This window comes from Equus quagga, chromosome 17 (genome assembly GCF_021613505.1).
Source record: "Equus quagga isolate Etosha38 chromosome 17, UCLA_HA_Equagga_1.0, whole genome shotgun sequence".
NCBI lineage: Eukaryota > Metazoa > Chordata > Mammalia > Perissodactyla > Equidae > Equus > Equus quagga.
In genome coordinates, this window is record NC_060283.1 from 35,289,502 (window position 1) to 35,305,482 (window position 15,981).

The window sequence follows — 15,981 nt, forward strand, 5'->3', positions numbered from 1 at the left end:
CCCATGGGCAGGTGGAGTAGAGGTGAGGCCCAGCAGCAGGAGTTTGAAAAAAGCCTTGGACCCTGACCTGACTGTAGGCTGAGCTGCAGCCATCCTGTGCCCACCGCCCTGCAGGGTGCCCCATGGGCAGGGCCATCCACCAGGGCAGGGCATCCTGGACACCGGGTGAGGACAGCGAGGACTCCTGGGAGTTTTAGCTTGAGAAGCTGGGGAGTAATGGTGGGTGGGGGGCGGGCAGAGATGAAAGGCTGGCAAGTGGGAAAATGCCTTGGAGTGGCTCCAGAGGAGAGGAGCAAGCAAGGCTGTCTCTCCCCGGATGCCCTGGGAAGGAGCCTGCCCCTGTTGGAGTGTGGGGCCCCGGGAAGCCGCTGGTCCCTTATCTCCAGGCTGCACCTGCCTCTGGGAGAACTGGGGGGGCAGACATCCCTCTGGCTCTCGAGGGGGGACTCTCAGGGGGCTGGGGAGCGAAACCCGGTCCCTGCTCCCAGGAGCCCCTGTACCCACCTGAGTTCATGCCACTTCCCAAAAGCCCAGGTGTGTCCCCTGCAGGGTCCACCAGGACATGGTGAGTGCACCCCGAGGACCGGCCATGGGCGACTCTATCATGCAGGCTTCGTCTGCCCACTGTCGGGCAGGCTCGGGGAAGGGGCTGCTCCCACACCTGCCGCATCAGGACGCCCCTAAGAAAGCCCACCTGCCACAGACAGGTGAAGCGCCAGGGACTCGGGGTGGCTCAGGAGGGCTCAGACGCCGGCCCATGGAAGGGATTCCAGCCACCCGTCCAGCCTCATTCCGAGGGTCGTCCCTCCATTCATCCCCACCACCCCCCCCCTACACTGCTCCAGCACCCATCCTGCCTTCCCATCCAGAATGCCTCAGCAAACCCCAGCCCCAATGCACCTGTCCTCCTCCAAGGCCACTGCCCACCCCCCTGCCCCCAGCCCACTTCCCCAGGGCCTCCTTTAGCGCAGGTAGGATGTTTCTTTCTTTCCTGGGAACCGTTTGGGCTGCCCTTTCCTCTCACTCCTTTCTGACTCATGTGCACGTCCTCCCTGGCCCCCTGCCACAATGTACATCAATATTTGTCAAATGAACGAACAAGGGAACGAGACGGTGACTCCCAGCTTTATTAGCGGACATTGTGCCTGGGAGCGAAGCTAGGGTGCCTTGGACTGTCCCAGGGTCAGGAAGCACGGTAGGCCCCCTCCTGTTCTGGAAGGGTTTGTTTTAGGGCAAACGAAGACAAATGTGCATCTCAGTTGGGGTTCCCGGCTGCATGCAATAGAAACCCACTTGGGCTGACGTGAGGGCTGGGGGAATCTGTTACAGGGACGCTGGGTGGCTCCCAAGGCCCCAGAGGGTCAAGGAAGCAGGGGCTGCCCAATCGTCCAGCAGAGCCAGACGCTGCCTCCTCTGGTGGGGGTCCCCAACGGGGGGAGTGCTGGTGCTGGGGGACAGAAGGAGCGCCACCAGCCCTTCCACCTGGCCGGACTGAGCTCTGAGGAGGAAGGCCGCAGTCCACAATTCCTCCTGTTACGGTGTCCCTCCCTGGTGTATTCGGGTCAGTCTCTTCCTACTGTCCTCTGGGCTACAGAAAGCAGCCACCTGCCCCCACTCTGCTGGCTTGGGCCCTCAGCGGCCAACTTGCCCTGCAGCATCAGTGATCACACTAGGGCACGGCCAGCTCTAGCTCCCACTGTCTGTACAAGCCCTGGCCTGGGCGGGCTGCAGGGCTTGCCCCTGGGCTGGCTCTGGGCTGCATCTCTCACCTCTCTCTGAGCCCCTTCTGCCTCCCAAAGGCGGGACCTGTGAGGCCAGGCCCCACTGACCCCCTGTTCCACGGGGACACAGCCCCCCACTGCCCTTTCTTTCCTGCCCTGGGGGAGCCCGGAGCCACGGCCGCTCTCTCTGCCGGTTCCTACAGCTGGGACGAGGCCGGGCAAGCTGTTCGGGCGGAACTGCAAACCAGCTTCATTCTTCAGGTACAGGAGAACCACACTGACCTTTTCCGTAAACGAGCCTGATGTGGTTTCTCTCACTGGAAAGAGAGGCAACTTTACAGTTTCAAAACTAAATGAAGTTGCCCAAAGTTTTAACACCAGCTGTTTGGGGCCAAACGGGTTCCATTTCGGTGTTGACTGCAAATTCACTCACTCACAGCTGTGTCATTCAGCGGCCGTGCGCGGAGGCCGCGGGCAGATGGCACTCCCTCCTCGGCGTGTCAGGACAGGACCCTGCCTGGCCCTGGGCAGCATTTAGGAACTCCGTGTTCCTTCGGGGGGGTGGGGGGACTCAGAGAAACGGCCCCCGTTCTCCACAGCAGGAAAACACCCCTGAAATGAGGACATGTGGCAGCCACACGAAGGCAGAAAGGATCCCTCAGGCAAAGTGACGGGGACCAGATAGACCGCGCAGCTGAGCTCCCCAGGGGGACTCCCGGGCTCTGCCATCGGGGCCGCAGGGCAGCTGCCTTGAGACCCTTGGCATTGGGGTTTTCTAACTAAGTAGAGATGAGGGGCCTGGAGAGATGAGGGGCCCGGAGTGTGACCCTGAGGGTCTCATTTTACACCACCCTAGCTCTGTGCCTGCCCATCCTGCTGCTTCTTTCGTGTTTGCAGAGAGAACCGTGGAGCCCGAGTGGTCCTCCCGGAGCTGCGGTGGGGGCGGCTGGGGTGATGGGTGTGGGATGAGCCGGGGAAAGGAGGGAGCTGGGGGCTAAAATTGGAGCCCTCCTGCGGTGCTGTGAGCTGGCGCAGGGGCAGCCCGAGAGCCTCCAGGGACCCCACGGCAGAGGAGGCCTCGGGGGCTTGGGTGGGCCTCTTCACCTTTCAGCTGCAGTTTATTGATCTGAGAAATGGGAACCTCCCGCGCCAGGTGGGCCAATAGGACTGGTTTCCAGCGGATGCGTGCCCAGAAGTGATCCCACCTCAAAACGAGCAGCCCATCCCAGCAGGGCTTCCAATGCCAGCCACTCTTAGCAACTCACCGCACACTCGGGGCCTGGACCCCGGGGGCCGGCAGGGGCGATGGGGAGGGATGGGAGAGGCAGCAGGAGGGTGGTGACAGAGGGCTCAGGACACTTTTGGAGGCGATGGGTACATATGCTCACGGAGTCCACATGGGTGGACATGTCAGAATCTTTCAAACTGTACACTTGAAATATATTCAGTTATTCCATGTCAATTTTATCTCAATAAAGCTGTTTAAAAATAATAAGTGGGGTAAGACAGCCCTGATGTCCTACTGGTTAAAGTTTGGTGCACTCTGTTTCGGCAGCCCGGGTTCGGTTCCTGGGCGTGGAACCACACCACTTGTGTATCAGTAACCCTGGTGTGTCAGCAGCTCACACAGAAGAACCAGAAGGACTTACAACTAGGATATACGACTATGTCCTGGGGCTTGAGGGAGGGGAAAAAAAGAGGAAGATTGACAACAGATGTTAGCTCAGGGCCACTCTTTCCCAGCAAAAAAAAAAAAAAAAAAGTGGGAAGGAAACATCAAGAGTGGGTTATCTCTGAGGGGTGTGATTATGGATAATCTATTTTCTGCCTTCTGCTCTTCTACAGTTTCCATAGGTTAAAAAAAGGCCCATATAATTTATAAAATATTATCTCTGTATTCCGTCCAGATCTCTCAATTTTTCCCACCGGAAAAATCCCTGCTCTGCAGGTTCTTGCTGCAGCTGTGAATCATCTGCTCAGCCAGCCAGAGCCAGCAGAGTAAAAACCACCCACTTCCAGGACTCCCTCGGTTACAGCCACTCGGGAGCCAAATCCCCAAGAAGCTACATGCCGGGCCTGTCATGGAGCGCCCCAGAGAATGACGGAAACAGAACTTGGTTTGAACATGTTGCCCTCAGTCCTCCTCAGCCTATTCTGAAAAAAGAAAACAAGACCCAAAACAACGACAAGCTGAAAAAACAAACACTGTGTGTGTCCAAGTAGAAACTCCTACTCAACCCTCAAGGCCCAATGAACCATCGCCTCCTCCGCCCTGCACAGCACACAGCTCTCTCTGACTGTGGGTGTCGTGCTACATTGTAACTACGGGGAGGAACCCTTCATGTGGCAGACCCTGGGATCTCTGAGCCTGTGCTTTGTCCATACGCAGCGCCTGCCTTCAGCACCCGCTCCCACCACCCTCAAGTCTGGTTCTCCTGAACCGGGCCCTTGGGTCACCACTCCATCCTCGGCAGGCTGGAGGGCCCTGTGCCAGTCTCTGCGCGGCTGCTGTGGTCTGTTCCGGCATCCTGCATGTGGCTCCCTGGGTGGCTCCCTGGGCGTCTCCCGCTGCCACGCTTCCCTCTGGCTCACACTGAATCATCTAGTGTGAAAGCCCCTTGGCTGCCCCGGAGCTTTTCCCGCTCTCTGTCTCTGTTCCATCTAAAGCCCCCTCTCTTCAGGAGGCCAGCTGGTCCCGCCCACCCCCAAGAAGCTCTCCATTGCTGGCAAGAGGAATTCCCACCCACCGCCACCTTGGGGCAGCCAGTCAAGGGCTGGGAGAGAACCGGAAAGTCCTCCTGGCCCGTGGGTCCTTTTGCGTCCCGAACAGCAGCTTGCACCAGCGCAGCCTTCACCAAGCAGATTCTGATCCTCCCGGTCAGCCTGCAGTTCCAGCCCACTGTCCCCTTGCTGTGACTCAGAGATGCTGCTCCCCTCCTCCCTTCCCCTCCTTGAAGTGCCTGCTCTGTGCTGGATGGGGGGACCTGTTCATGTGCCCCCTGAATCCGTGAGAAAATGAGATGCAAAATCAGGTAAAAAGCTAAGTGATGCAGAATAACATCCAAAGGTGGAAAGCGGAGTCAGGCAACTGTGAGGCTATGAAAAGCCACAGTATCATCCCCGACAAAGCTAAACTCCACCTGAAGACCAACGATGGCGCCTCACACCCACCATGACGGCTACCCTCAGAAAACCAGAGACAATGTTGGGGAGGAAGTGGGGAAACTGGAACTCTCGTGCACTGTTGGTGGGGACATAAGACAGTGAAGCTGCCGTGGAAAACAGTATGGCGGGTCCTCAAAATATTAAACAGAATTACCATACGTTCCCGCAATTCCTCTGCTGGGTGCATATTGAAAAAATTGAGGAGCCAGCCCTGTGGACGAGTGGTTGAGTTCGCACACTCCGCTTCAGCGGCCCAGGGTTTTGCTGGTTTGGATCCTGGGTGTGGTCATGGCACCGCTCATTAGGCCATGCTGAGGCAGCGTCCCACATGCCACAACCAGAGGGACCTACAACTAGTATATACAACTATGTACTGGGGGGCTTTGAGGAGAAGAAGAAAAAAAAAGAAGTTTGACAACAGATGTTAGCACAGGTGCCAATCTTAGGGAAAAAAAAATTGAAAGCAGGATCTCAAAGAGATATTTGTTACACACACATTCGTAGCAGCATCGTTCACAGTAGACAAAAGGTGGAAACAACCCAGGTGTCCATCAACAGAGGAATGGATAAACAAAATGTGGGATATCCATACAAGGGAATATTATTCAGCTTTAAAAAAGAGGGCAATCCTGTCACATGCCACAACACGGATGAACCTTGAGGACATTAAGTGAAATAAGGCAGTCACACAAAGACAAATACTATATAATTCCACTTATATGTATCCAGAGGAGTCCAAATCACAGAGACAAGATGTAGAATGGCGGGGGCTGCGGGCTCGGGGAGGGGGAATGACGAGCTCGTGTTTAATGGGTAGAGTTTCGGTTTGGGACAATGAGAAAGTTCTGGAGATGGATGGTGCTGATGGTTGTACAGCAATGTAAACGTACTTAATGCCACAGAACTGTGTATTTAAAATAGTCAAGATGGTAAATTTTATGTTCTGTGTATTTTGCCACAATTAAAAATAAAAAAGCAATGGCTGGGACAAAGAAGGTTGGGCTACAAGAACTCACTGCGTGGATGTGACGGGCAGGGATTACATGTGTGGATTCCCTATTGTCGCTCCCGGCACAGAGACGACAGGAACTCCACCACAGAGAACCGACGGGTTCACAGAAGCAGAGTGGGGTTTTCACACAGGGCTCACAGCTCCTGACAGAGCTGGAGACTAAAATCAATGAGGCTACGGGGGACCCAGCAGCTTAATTTAATGTGACATCTAGAATCGACACACAAAAACTCCACACTCTTCTCACGGGTTTATGGGCCATTTACAAAAGGAAAATTTGGCAAGACCGAGAAGGAAGCCTTAACACACACTCAGTTGTGGTGATTCCTGACCTGCTCTGTGACCACGGCATAGAAAAGTAGCCGTGAGTGTTGGACATGAAACCAAGAAGCCTGAGCCTTTGGGATTTTTTTAAAACTTGCTTCCAGATAACTCATGTGTTAAAGAAGAAATAAAAACCACACACCCAGAAAATCTAGGAAATATCAACGGTGGTCACGAGGCAGAAAAAACTCAGGAGATGCGGCCAGGCTGCCAAGCAGAGGATTGACTGGGCAGGCTTCATTCCTCAACAAGAAAGAACAAAAACAAATGGATTAGGCTTTCAAGGAGAAAGAACTGGTTCTTTGATTGGAGAGGAGATTGTGGCGGGGGGGGAGACTAACCACAGAAATAAACCACTGTCCAGTCCTGATCAAGAAATAACATGAAAATACCAACTCACCAGAGAAAGGGCAGATGCCCAGAGATACAGACAGGATTAGAAAAATAAGATAATTATCTATAGAATTATACGTTGGGTAAAATGGACAAGTTCACAGCAAGATATGGAACAACATCATTGCTATAAGAAATGGAAAACCCAAGGTGACTGACAGCCATGAAAGACACTGGAAAGGGCCTCAGTTCTCTCCAGTGCCCCAGAGGGCCCCCACTGGATGGTTCTGCAGAAAATGAAGACCCTGCAGCTCTTGGAGGAACTGATCACTCGCACCATCCCAACTGCCTTGGCCCAGACAGAAAGAAAGTTCACACACCTCTTTTGGGAAGAAAAATGCCCAATGCTGCTAATAAAACCCACCAAAGGAAGTGCAGAACAATCTTGCTTAGGAATAAAGGAGTGAAACTCAAAATAAACAGCAGTCAGCAGACTCCTGGGTCTCCGTGGGCGCCTAGGGAGCCTCCATTCGTGGCAGGAACGCAGCAAGACTCACAGACCTCCTCTCTACTGAGTCACCAGCCACCAGCACCCACGGCCTGCCAGCCACGGAGGGGATGCACAACTCACAACTCGCACATACTGCCACAGGTGACACCAAATGAGTCTCCCTTAACATCATAAAAACTTCTTTTACACACGGCAAGAAGACTCACTCTCTCTCTCCCACCCCCAGCAAAAATAAAGTAGACCATTATCTTACACCAGACGCAAAAATTAATTCAAAATGGATTAAAGACTTGAAGGTAAGACCTGAAACCATAAAACTTCTAGAAGAAAACATAGGCAATACGCTCTTCAACATCGGTCTTAGCAGCATCTTTTCAAATACCAAGTCTGACCAGGCAAGGGAAACAATAGAAAAAATAAACAAATGGGACTACATCAAACTAAAAAGCTTCTACACAGCAAAGGAAACAATCAACAAAACAAAAAGACAACCTAACAATTGGGAGAAGATATTTGCAAACCATATATCAGCTAAGGGGTTAATATCTAAAATATATAAAGAACTCATACATCTCAACAACAAAAAAACTAACAACCCAATTAAAAAATGGGCAAAAGATCTGAACAGCCATTTCTCCAAAGAAGATATACAGATGGCCAATAGACACATGAAAAGATGGTCAGGTTAAGTTTGCACGCTCCGCTTCGGTGGCCGGGGATTTCCCCAGTTTAGATCCTGGGTGCGGACATGACACCGCTCATCAAGCCATGCTGAGGCGGCGTCCCACATGCCACAACTAGAAGAACCCACAACTAAAATATACAACTATCTACTGGGGGGACTGGGGGAGAAAAAGCAGAAAAAAAAAGATTGGCAATGGTCGTTAGCTCAGGTGCCAATCTTTAAAAAAAAAAAAAGATGGTCAACATCACTAATTACTAGGGAAACGCAAATCAAAACTACAATGAGATATCACTTCACTCCAGTCAGAATGGCTATAATTAACAAGACAGGAAATAACAAGTGTTGGAGAGGATGTAGAGAGAAGGGAACCCTCGTACACTGCTGGTGGGAGTGCGAACTGGTCCAGCCACTATGAAGACAGTATGGAGATTCCTCAAAAAATTAAGAATAGAACTACCATTTGATCCAGGTATTTCACTGCTGGGTATTTATCCAAAGAACTTGAAAACATGAATGCTTAAAGATACACGCACATAGATCGCAGCATTATTCACAACAGCCAAGTCTTGGAAGCATCCTAGGTGCCCATGAAGGGACGAATGGATAAAGGAGACGTGGTACATATGCACAATGGAATACTACTCGGCCATAAGAAATGATGAAATCCGGCCATTTGTGACAACATGGATAGATCTTGAGGGTATTATGCTAAGTGAAATAAGTCAGAGGGAGAAAGCCAAATATCATATGATCTTACTCATAAGTAGAAGATAAAAACGACAACAACAAGCAAACACACTGACACAGAGATTAGACTAGTGTTACCAGAGGGTTCCAGAGGGGAAGTGGGGAGGGAAGAGGGCACATGTGTATGGTGATGCATTGTAATTAATCTTTGGGTGGTGAACATGATGTAATCTACATAGGAATCGAAATGTAATGACGTGCATCTGAAATTTATATAGTATTATAAACCAGTGTTACCTGAATTAAAAAAAACAAGAACTTAAAAAGCTTCTTGCCCCCAGGAGCAGGCCTGAAGGTTTAAGGCATAGCTGCCCTCAGCTGGGAGCCAAGGGAGGCGGCTGCTGCCACTTCCCTGCTCAGCAGAGTCCCCTCCAACCTGGCTGAAACAGGGAACAAAATGAGGAGTCCAAACTGGGAGGCAGTGGGAAGACGCCCCTTCCTTACAGATGGTCTAACATCGACCTGAAAAAGCCACAGGGGAGAAGGGGAACAAAGCAAGAAGCAAGCACTGCTGGAGCCCGAGTACCGGAGACAGCGCATCCCAACACACACGAAAAAGGAGCCTCCTTACACTCCAGCAACGACGGGGCAGAAGATAAATGGGGGAAGTATCCTATTCATAGCAGCAGCCCCAAACCCCCGAGATTCCTAGAAACTGAACAAGGACTCTGCAGGGGGAATGGAACCCCCGCGGGAGGGGTGGAGGGACAGACTGCTCTTTCTTGGACAGGTGCTCTTGCTATTAATCCTCCCTGGTCAATCAATAAATCAGCGCAATTACCATGCAAATCCCAGTAGATATTTAGTGAGAAAATCAGGACACATTCCAGATGAATCAAAGATCTGCCTGTTTAAAACCATGGCACAGCGGAGGAACCCCCACGGGCACGCTCTCTGGCGGACCCCTCGGCATCCCTTCTCAGGGATGTGTTCTCCAGGATGCGTTCACTGCCGCCTCTTCCACGCATGACCCCACTCATCTGCCTTCCCTCCTCACCACCCCACGGATGCTACCACTGTCAGAGTGCCCAGTGGCACCCAGCGGCCACGTCTCCGTCACTGTCTCTCTGGGGCCTTGGCCTCCCCTCCCAGCCTCTGTGGAGAGCCTGCGCCCCATCTCTCTCCACGGCCATCCCTTCCATCTGAGGATCTCACACTGTCCCGACACTGACATCACCCCAAACGTCCCTCCCAGCTATACCTCTCCTCCGTGCCCCAGACTTGATTGGACACCTGCCTACCTGCCTTTGTCCCTGAGTGTCCAAGGGGACATCTAACCCAGTGTGGCTGCTGTGGATGGGCCTGCCAGATTTAGCAAACAGAATACAGGACGCCCTGTTAAATTTGAGTGTCAAACAATTTTTTTTAGTATAAGTATGTCACAAATATGGCATGTGACATGTTTACGCTAAAACAATTTGTCGTTTACCTAAAATTTGAAGTGTTTTACCTGGAAGCTGTGGAGCGCCGGCTCCCGGGACACGGCTCTGCCGGGGGCCTGGCTGGGCTTGCCTCCTCCTGCCCCTCGCGTCCTTCATCTCCACCCCTGGAACTCTCTGGAGTCTCTGCACTCCCTCCGTCTCACTCCTCTGCCCTCGCCCACACCCCCATCTCTCACCTGCTCTCCTGCCTCCACTCCCAGCCTCCAGCCCCGCTCTGTGCAGGAGCCCAGGGCTCTTTCAGACCAGACATTCCATCTCATGGCCCCGTGTAACATCCTCCAGGGTCCCCCTTTGCCTTTGAAATGAAATCTGACCTGCTTACCTTGGCCCAGAGGATCGGGTCCCCCTCCAGCACGAACCTTGGCTCAAAGACCCCTTCCCCCCGATGCTTCAGTCACAAAGGTTTCCAGAAAGTTCCTTTGCCCAACTGTCCTTGTGCTCTTCCCAAACTCCTTAGGGCTCAGGACCAGGGCCGCCACCTCCAGCTCTACTCCCATGGCTCATTTCCTTCCGTGTAAATAGCACCTTTTCTATATGTCGTTTACATGGAACAGGGATCCCCAGCCTGGGCACCCCGGACATTTTGTGCTGGACCATTCTTTGTGTGGGGGGCTGTCCTGGGCAGCCTCCAGCAGTAGGCTGCCTAGCAGCATCCTTGGCTTCTAGACCCCCTCTTCCAGTCACGATGCTATATGACGCACCTGTGTCATGTGACAGGTAGAAGTTATCAGGCAAAGTTTAGTGCTTTGCCCAATGCTCCCTCATCTGTCCACCCACCCAGCTGGCAGCCATCTTTCCCCTCACAAATGGACCCACGGAATCTTCTAGAGGCAATAAGGCAAATGGTTGTTAGTGTCACCACTGCTGTTTGAGTGCCTATGCTTTCTAGACTTCTTCCCCCGTGATGTGGGGTTTTGCTGTGGGATACAAGGACTGCTTTTCTTCCAGTGGACAACCGGCCAGATTACGTGACAGTATGGCAAGCATTACGACCCCTTCATTTGCTCAGGTGCCATCCCAGGTGAAGTCTGGCTCAGGAGACTCCTTCCTGGTGAGCCTCTCAGGTGGGGTATGGAGCCCTGGGGAGTGTGGGTGGCTGCACCCCAGCCCCTATGAGTGAGCCGGCCCAGCTCACTCTGCTTCCCTGCCCCCTTGGTTTCCGGCAAATTCATTTAACTCAGGAGCTGTTGACAGGAGGCACCCAGAGGTGGGCTGACCTGTAGTCCAAGCATGACACATACAGGGGGGCAATGCCAATGTGGTGTGACGAGAGCTCTGAGGGGGACGTGCAGGGGGCACAGCAGAGGGTCACACTCCAGTGGTGGTGGTTGGGGGTGACCAGGGAAGGCTTCCTGGAGGCCCGGCAGTCAGCTGGGAGAGGGGGGAGGTGCTGGCCCGCGGGGCCTGTGGGACTGGAGGGCAGAGAGCAGAGGGCAGAGTGGACATGGGCCAGGTGGGAGGGGAGGCCGGCTGGGGTTTCTTGTCTCTGGTCCCACAGACTCCACCATGGGAACTCCTCGTGGGAGGGAGGTAGTGACTGAAGAGGAAAATAAAGGCGACACTGTGAGGCCTAATGAGGAATAAAGTAAGAAAGGCTCGGCTGTGATGCTCAGGCCCACGGGTCCCCAGACCCCCTGCCGAGTCTGGGCGGGTGCGTCTCCGTGGACCCTGCTCCCACAAAGCTGCTTAGAATCCATGTTTTAAACGATGATTGAAGTGATGGCTTTCAATGTCAAAGAAAATACTGAAATAAAACAGTCTGAGGGAAAAAAAATCTTTTCCCCAGACAACAATAACTTCATTATGTTAACATAAATAAGGTCTTGTTGAGGTTGGGAGCCCTCCTATGGCCATGGTGTTGACACAACCCTCCTCAGTAAGAACAAACGAGTTCTCTAGAAACATCACCAGCCCCAAGGTCATCCTGTCCTGGAGGCAGGGAGGGCTGGTGACGAGGACATCCCTCTAGGGGCTCTGTGTGTGTTAGCGGGGAATGGGAGCCCAAGGGCGCCTCTGGTATGGTGGGCTGGGGACAGGGCAGAGGTGATGCATGGCCTTGTCTCTCCATTTGTCAAGAAGAACCTGAAGTGCAGAGGCAGGCGGCCCAGGGCCCAGAGGAGGTGCTCAAGCCACAGCAGCACCCATCTCCCCTTCATCCCCTTCCCAGAGCCTGCACGTCTTCTCAGCTGCAGCATCTCCTCCTTCAGGAGGCCTTCCCTCAGTCCCCAGTGGAACAAGAGGCTCTTGTGCAGGGTTCCCATGGCCCCCAGGTGTGCCCTTCTCAGAGCCCACTGAGCATCTGCCACCCATCAGGCACCGTCCTGCAAGGGACACACTCAGCTTAAACGTGATGGGTTCACAGGGTTGAAAAGTCCACCCCACTGGCTGGATCCAGGGGCAGGAAAGGTGTCAGGAGAGCTCTGTCTGTCTGTGTTGTCATGGACAGACACCCCCCTCCCCCCGTGGCTCACAGGATGGGATCTGGCAGCCCAACGCTCAGCTCCAGCCCAGAGGAAAGAGTTTCCCCCCACAGCTCCAGAAGAAAAAGGATCGCTCAGCCTGCGTCCTGTGCCCTCCCGGGGACAGTCCTCGTGGGCAGGCCTGGGTCAGTGCCTCTGAGGGGAGAGCCCACCATGCCAGGTGGATCTTGGGAAAGATGGGCTCGCGGCCAAAGAAGGGGCCCTGGGAGCCAAACCCGTGGGGTTCTACTCTCGGGGGCTCTGCATTTTCACTGAAATTTATACCACAAGTGGCATCCACACTACATACTCTGCCAGAAGCCAGTTTTAGCTAAGTAGAAGCTGTAGGATTGGCTCATTCTGGGGGAAATAAAATCAGGAGGAACAAACTTTTTCCAATTAGCTATTTCTCTTAAGTAAGAATTCTACCTAAACCATTTCCTTGAAGTGTCATTCACCCCCACTTCCAATGTGGATATAAACATTTCTCAACAGCCCTGACCTGGGACTGACGATATGTACACTGACCGGCACATACTGACAGAAGGGAGACAAAAATCCAGAAATTTCTCCCAGCAGCTAAATATACAGAGTAAACAAACACACTGAGTTGATTAGCAAATAAGACTCCTTCAGATCTGGACTCCAGGATTAGAACAGCCTCCAGATTTAAAAAAACATGACAATCTGAAGTGGTCACTTATATTGCATTTCCCGTGATGTCCCAGTCGGTTCCAAACCATTACACTTGTATTTAAAGAAAGTTCTCTGTTTCAATAAATATAGCAGCCTTGCAAGAAAACCTCCAACCCCCGCAGCATGATGCCAGGGAAGGCGCGTGCTTCCCAGGACAGATGACAGGTGAGTTCATGCAAGTCAGCCTCGGCACTCCTGGGCGAAGGTGGGCTCATAAAAACAGGAGCTCACAAGGCAGTCATCATAGAATAACCCCGGGTCTGCTGGAAACCTCCTTCTTTTCTGATTGATGACAAACTTTTCACGGCTATATACAAAACTTTTAAAAGGCATGTGGTCGCATCAGAGTCTTCTGTAGACAGAAGACCATACATGAAGCCTGGAGCAGAAAGAAATCATATGAATAGCGAGATTTTAATAACTGCATGCAGGTCGAATAAGAAAAAGAGCTTGATTGTAAAGCTGTTGCAGATGACTTCTTGAACCTATGGCCTAGCATACTTAAAAAAAGAAAACAAGGAAATTCCACATTGCCGTTTTGGGTAGCAAAATCTTCACCACCAGGGAGATCTGGCTAATGCTGCAACTTGGGAAGAAAAGGCTTTTTGCTCTGTAATTCTACTAATTACTGCTGGGCTCCAATGACATTAATTTACTGATAACTTCATAAAGTTGTGTTTATTTTTCCAAGATACAACACTAGCCAGACCACTCAGAATCATGCCAAGATTACAGGACTTCGGACTTCTAGTAGAGCATGTATTGCTTTCCTGGTAAATAAGGAAGGTCTTTATATATGATCATGACATAGCGTTTTGCTTACACAACTTTAGAGGGTGCAGCTTCTAGATACCAGGAAAGAGCCTTTATTTGTTTATTTATGGTAAAAAAAAAATGACATAACCCAGCTCTCTGTCTTGCTAAGAGAGAAATGTTCATTTCTTAGGAAACCAAAACAGTAAGTTCCATGTCAAGCCAAAGAGATCTAAACACAAAAGAAGAGAATAATATCATAAGATCTTGCTTTTCACATAACTTCAGCCAAAACCCTTAAGCGGCAAGATCAGTTTTCAGATTGTATTAGACTGAAGCAGATGCCAAGGGTTTATGCAGATCGACACTTGTTGGCGAGGTCTAGGAACAGGGAGACCTGGAACCGCACAGCTCCTGTGCAGCCCTCAGTACCCCCCAACCCCCCAGCGGCTGGGCCATCTCCAGGACAAGCCACATTGCCCCAAGCTTCTCCAGCTACAAAAACCGTGCGATGGTCACCCCATCACCATCAGCGCCAGCACCGAGGGGGACCTGTGCAGCAGCTGCTTCTGACCAACATCACCTGTTCTGGGGAAAGGCCACAAGTACCAGTGATAGCTGGGGGTCCTCCCAGGACCACCCGATTATTCCACTTCAGTGCCCTAGTGTCTATTAAAAGGTAACTAAACACACAAAGTGAATCCAATAGCTAAAGCGGTCTAGAAATGCTTCCTAGCATTTTATGAAACGTTGTGGAAAGGGAAGTAAAAACAATTTCTTGCCAAATTTTGCTCAGTGTTGTGCACGTTCCTGTCACCACGCGGTTTCAGTTTTAGGGTTTTATGAAAACACTGTGGACAGGGAAGTGAAGACAAGTTTTTCCTAAACTTTGCTAAGTCTTGTGCTCATTCCTGTGACCACTGAGTTTAGGTTTATAATCTCTCTCAAAACCAAAAGCCGAGCATGCTCTGCCACCTCACCAGCAGGCCCTCTTTGAATTTTTATTAGCCAGAAGTGCCAAGTCAACAAGCAAACAAGAAAAGCTGTGAGAATGTCCCAGAGGAGGACGGCTGGCCTCATGTTTGCAAAGGACATCCTAGGGAAGATTTATTTGCAAATAAGCAACTGCTGTGACAAGGAGTCAGATTTTCAGTTTTAACTTATTTCTAGATAAATGGGCCGTGGTTCTGATTCCCAAATAGTCTGCAAGGCGCCGGCTCCCACTCTTGGCCATCACAGCTCCGAGCTCCAGGACACAGAGGTACCGGGAGGGGGAAGCCGGCGCGTCCTATTTTCCCTCCTGAAAACAAGTGAGTTCCCGGGTGCGCGGGAGACAGTTGCTCCTTGCCTTTCAAAACTCCCTGGCCCCCGCGATGTCCCTGATGCCGCCCCTTTCCCCGGTCGGGGGCGCAGCCCTGCGCGGACCCCCGCGCGCGCGCCCGTGTCCCCTGCGCCTCGGGGCCTCCCGCCCAGCCAGGGCTGCGGCGCCCGCCGCTCCGACGACCCCGCCAGCTGGTCGCGGGGCCCCGCGCGGGACAGGCGCCCGTCTCCCCTCGGGACCGCCCGGCAGGGAGTCGGGGAGTCGGGTCCCCGGCCCTACTCACCCAGGAGCAGCCAGAGGCCGCGCCGCGGGAGGCCGCGCAGGTCCTGGGCCATGGCGCGCGCTGCCGAGCCGAGTCCGCCCGCCGAGGACTGAGCCCGCTGCGGCGCCGGGGGCGGGAGCTGGGGAGGCGGCGGCCGGCCCCCTGCGGCGCCCGGGGGCGGAGGGGGGCGCTGGGACCGCGCGGGAGGGCCGGCGGCAGGGAACCGGGCGGCCAGTACCTGCGGGCCGGGGCGCCGGGACGGGTGGAAGCGGCCGACAGCGACCCGACCCTCCCGCAAGTGGCCCGGACGGCGCGGAGCGAGCGCGGACCGGGAAGGGCTGCACCGAGGGCGGGCGGCGCGGCGGCTCCGGGCCCTGCCGGCAGGACGCACTCTCGGGCGCCCGCACAGGCGCTCCGCTCCTGCAACGTTAGCCGAACGGAGGGACAGTTTCAACTAGGGATGGTGTCCCAGACCAGGCGCCTCGGCCTCGACCCGAGCGCCAGCCCCGCCTCTCCCCAGGTTCTGGCCGCTCCCGCCTGGGGTGGGAGG

At 53.3% G+C, this 15,981-nt stretch overlaps 1 protein-coding gene across 1 annotated transcript in view; it reads right to left on the reverse strand.

Moving 5' to 3' along the window:
* The window catches only part of RAMP1 (receptor activity modifying protein 1), a 48,617-nt gene extending 32,884 nt beyond the window's left edge, over positions 1-15,733 (reverse strand). Inside the window, exon 1 of the mRNA XM_046643863.1 lies at positions 15,453-15,733. Within this exon, the coding sequence (XP_046499819.1) occupies positions 15,453-15,504 (52 nt within the window). The 5' untranslated portion in view covers positions 15,505-15,733. The remainder of the gene's footprint in view (positions 1-15,452) is intronic.
* Between the last annotated feature and the right edge of the window lie 248 nt (positions 15,734-15,981).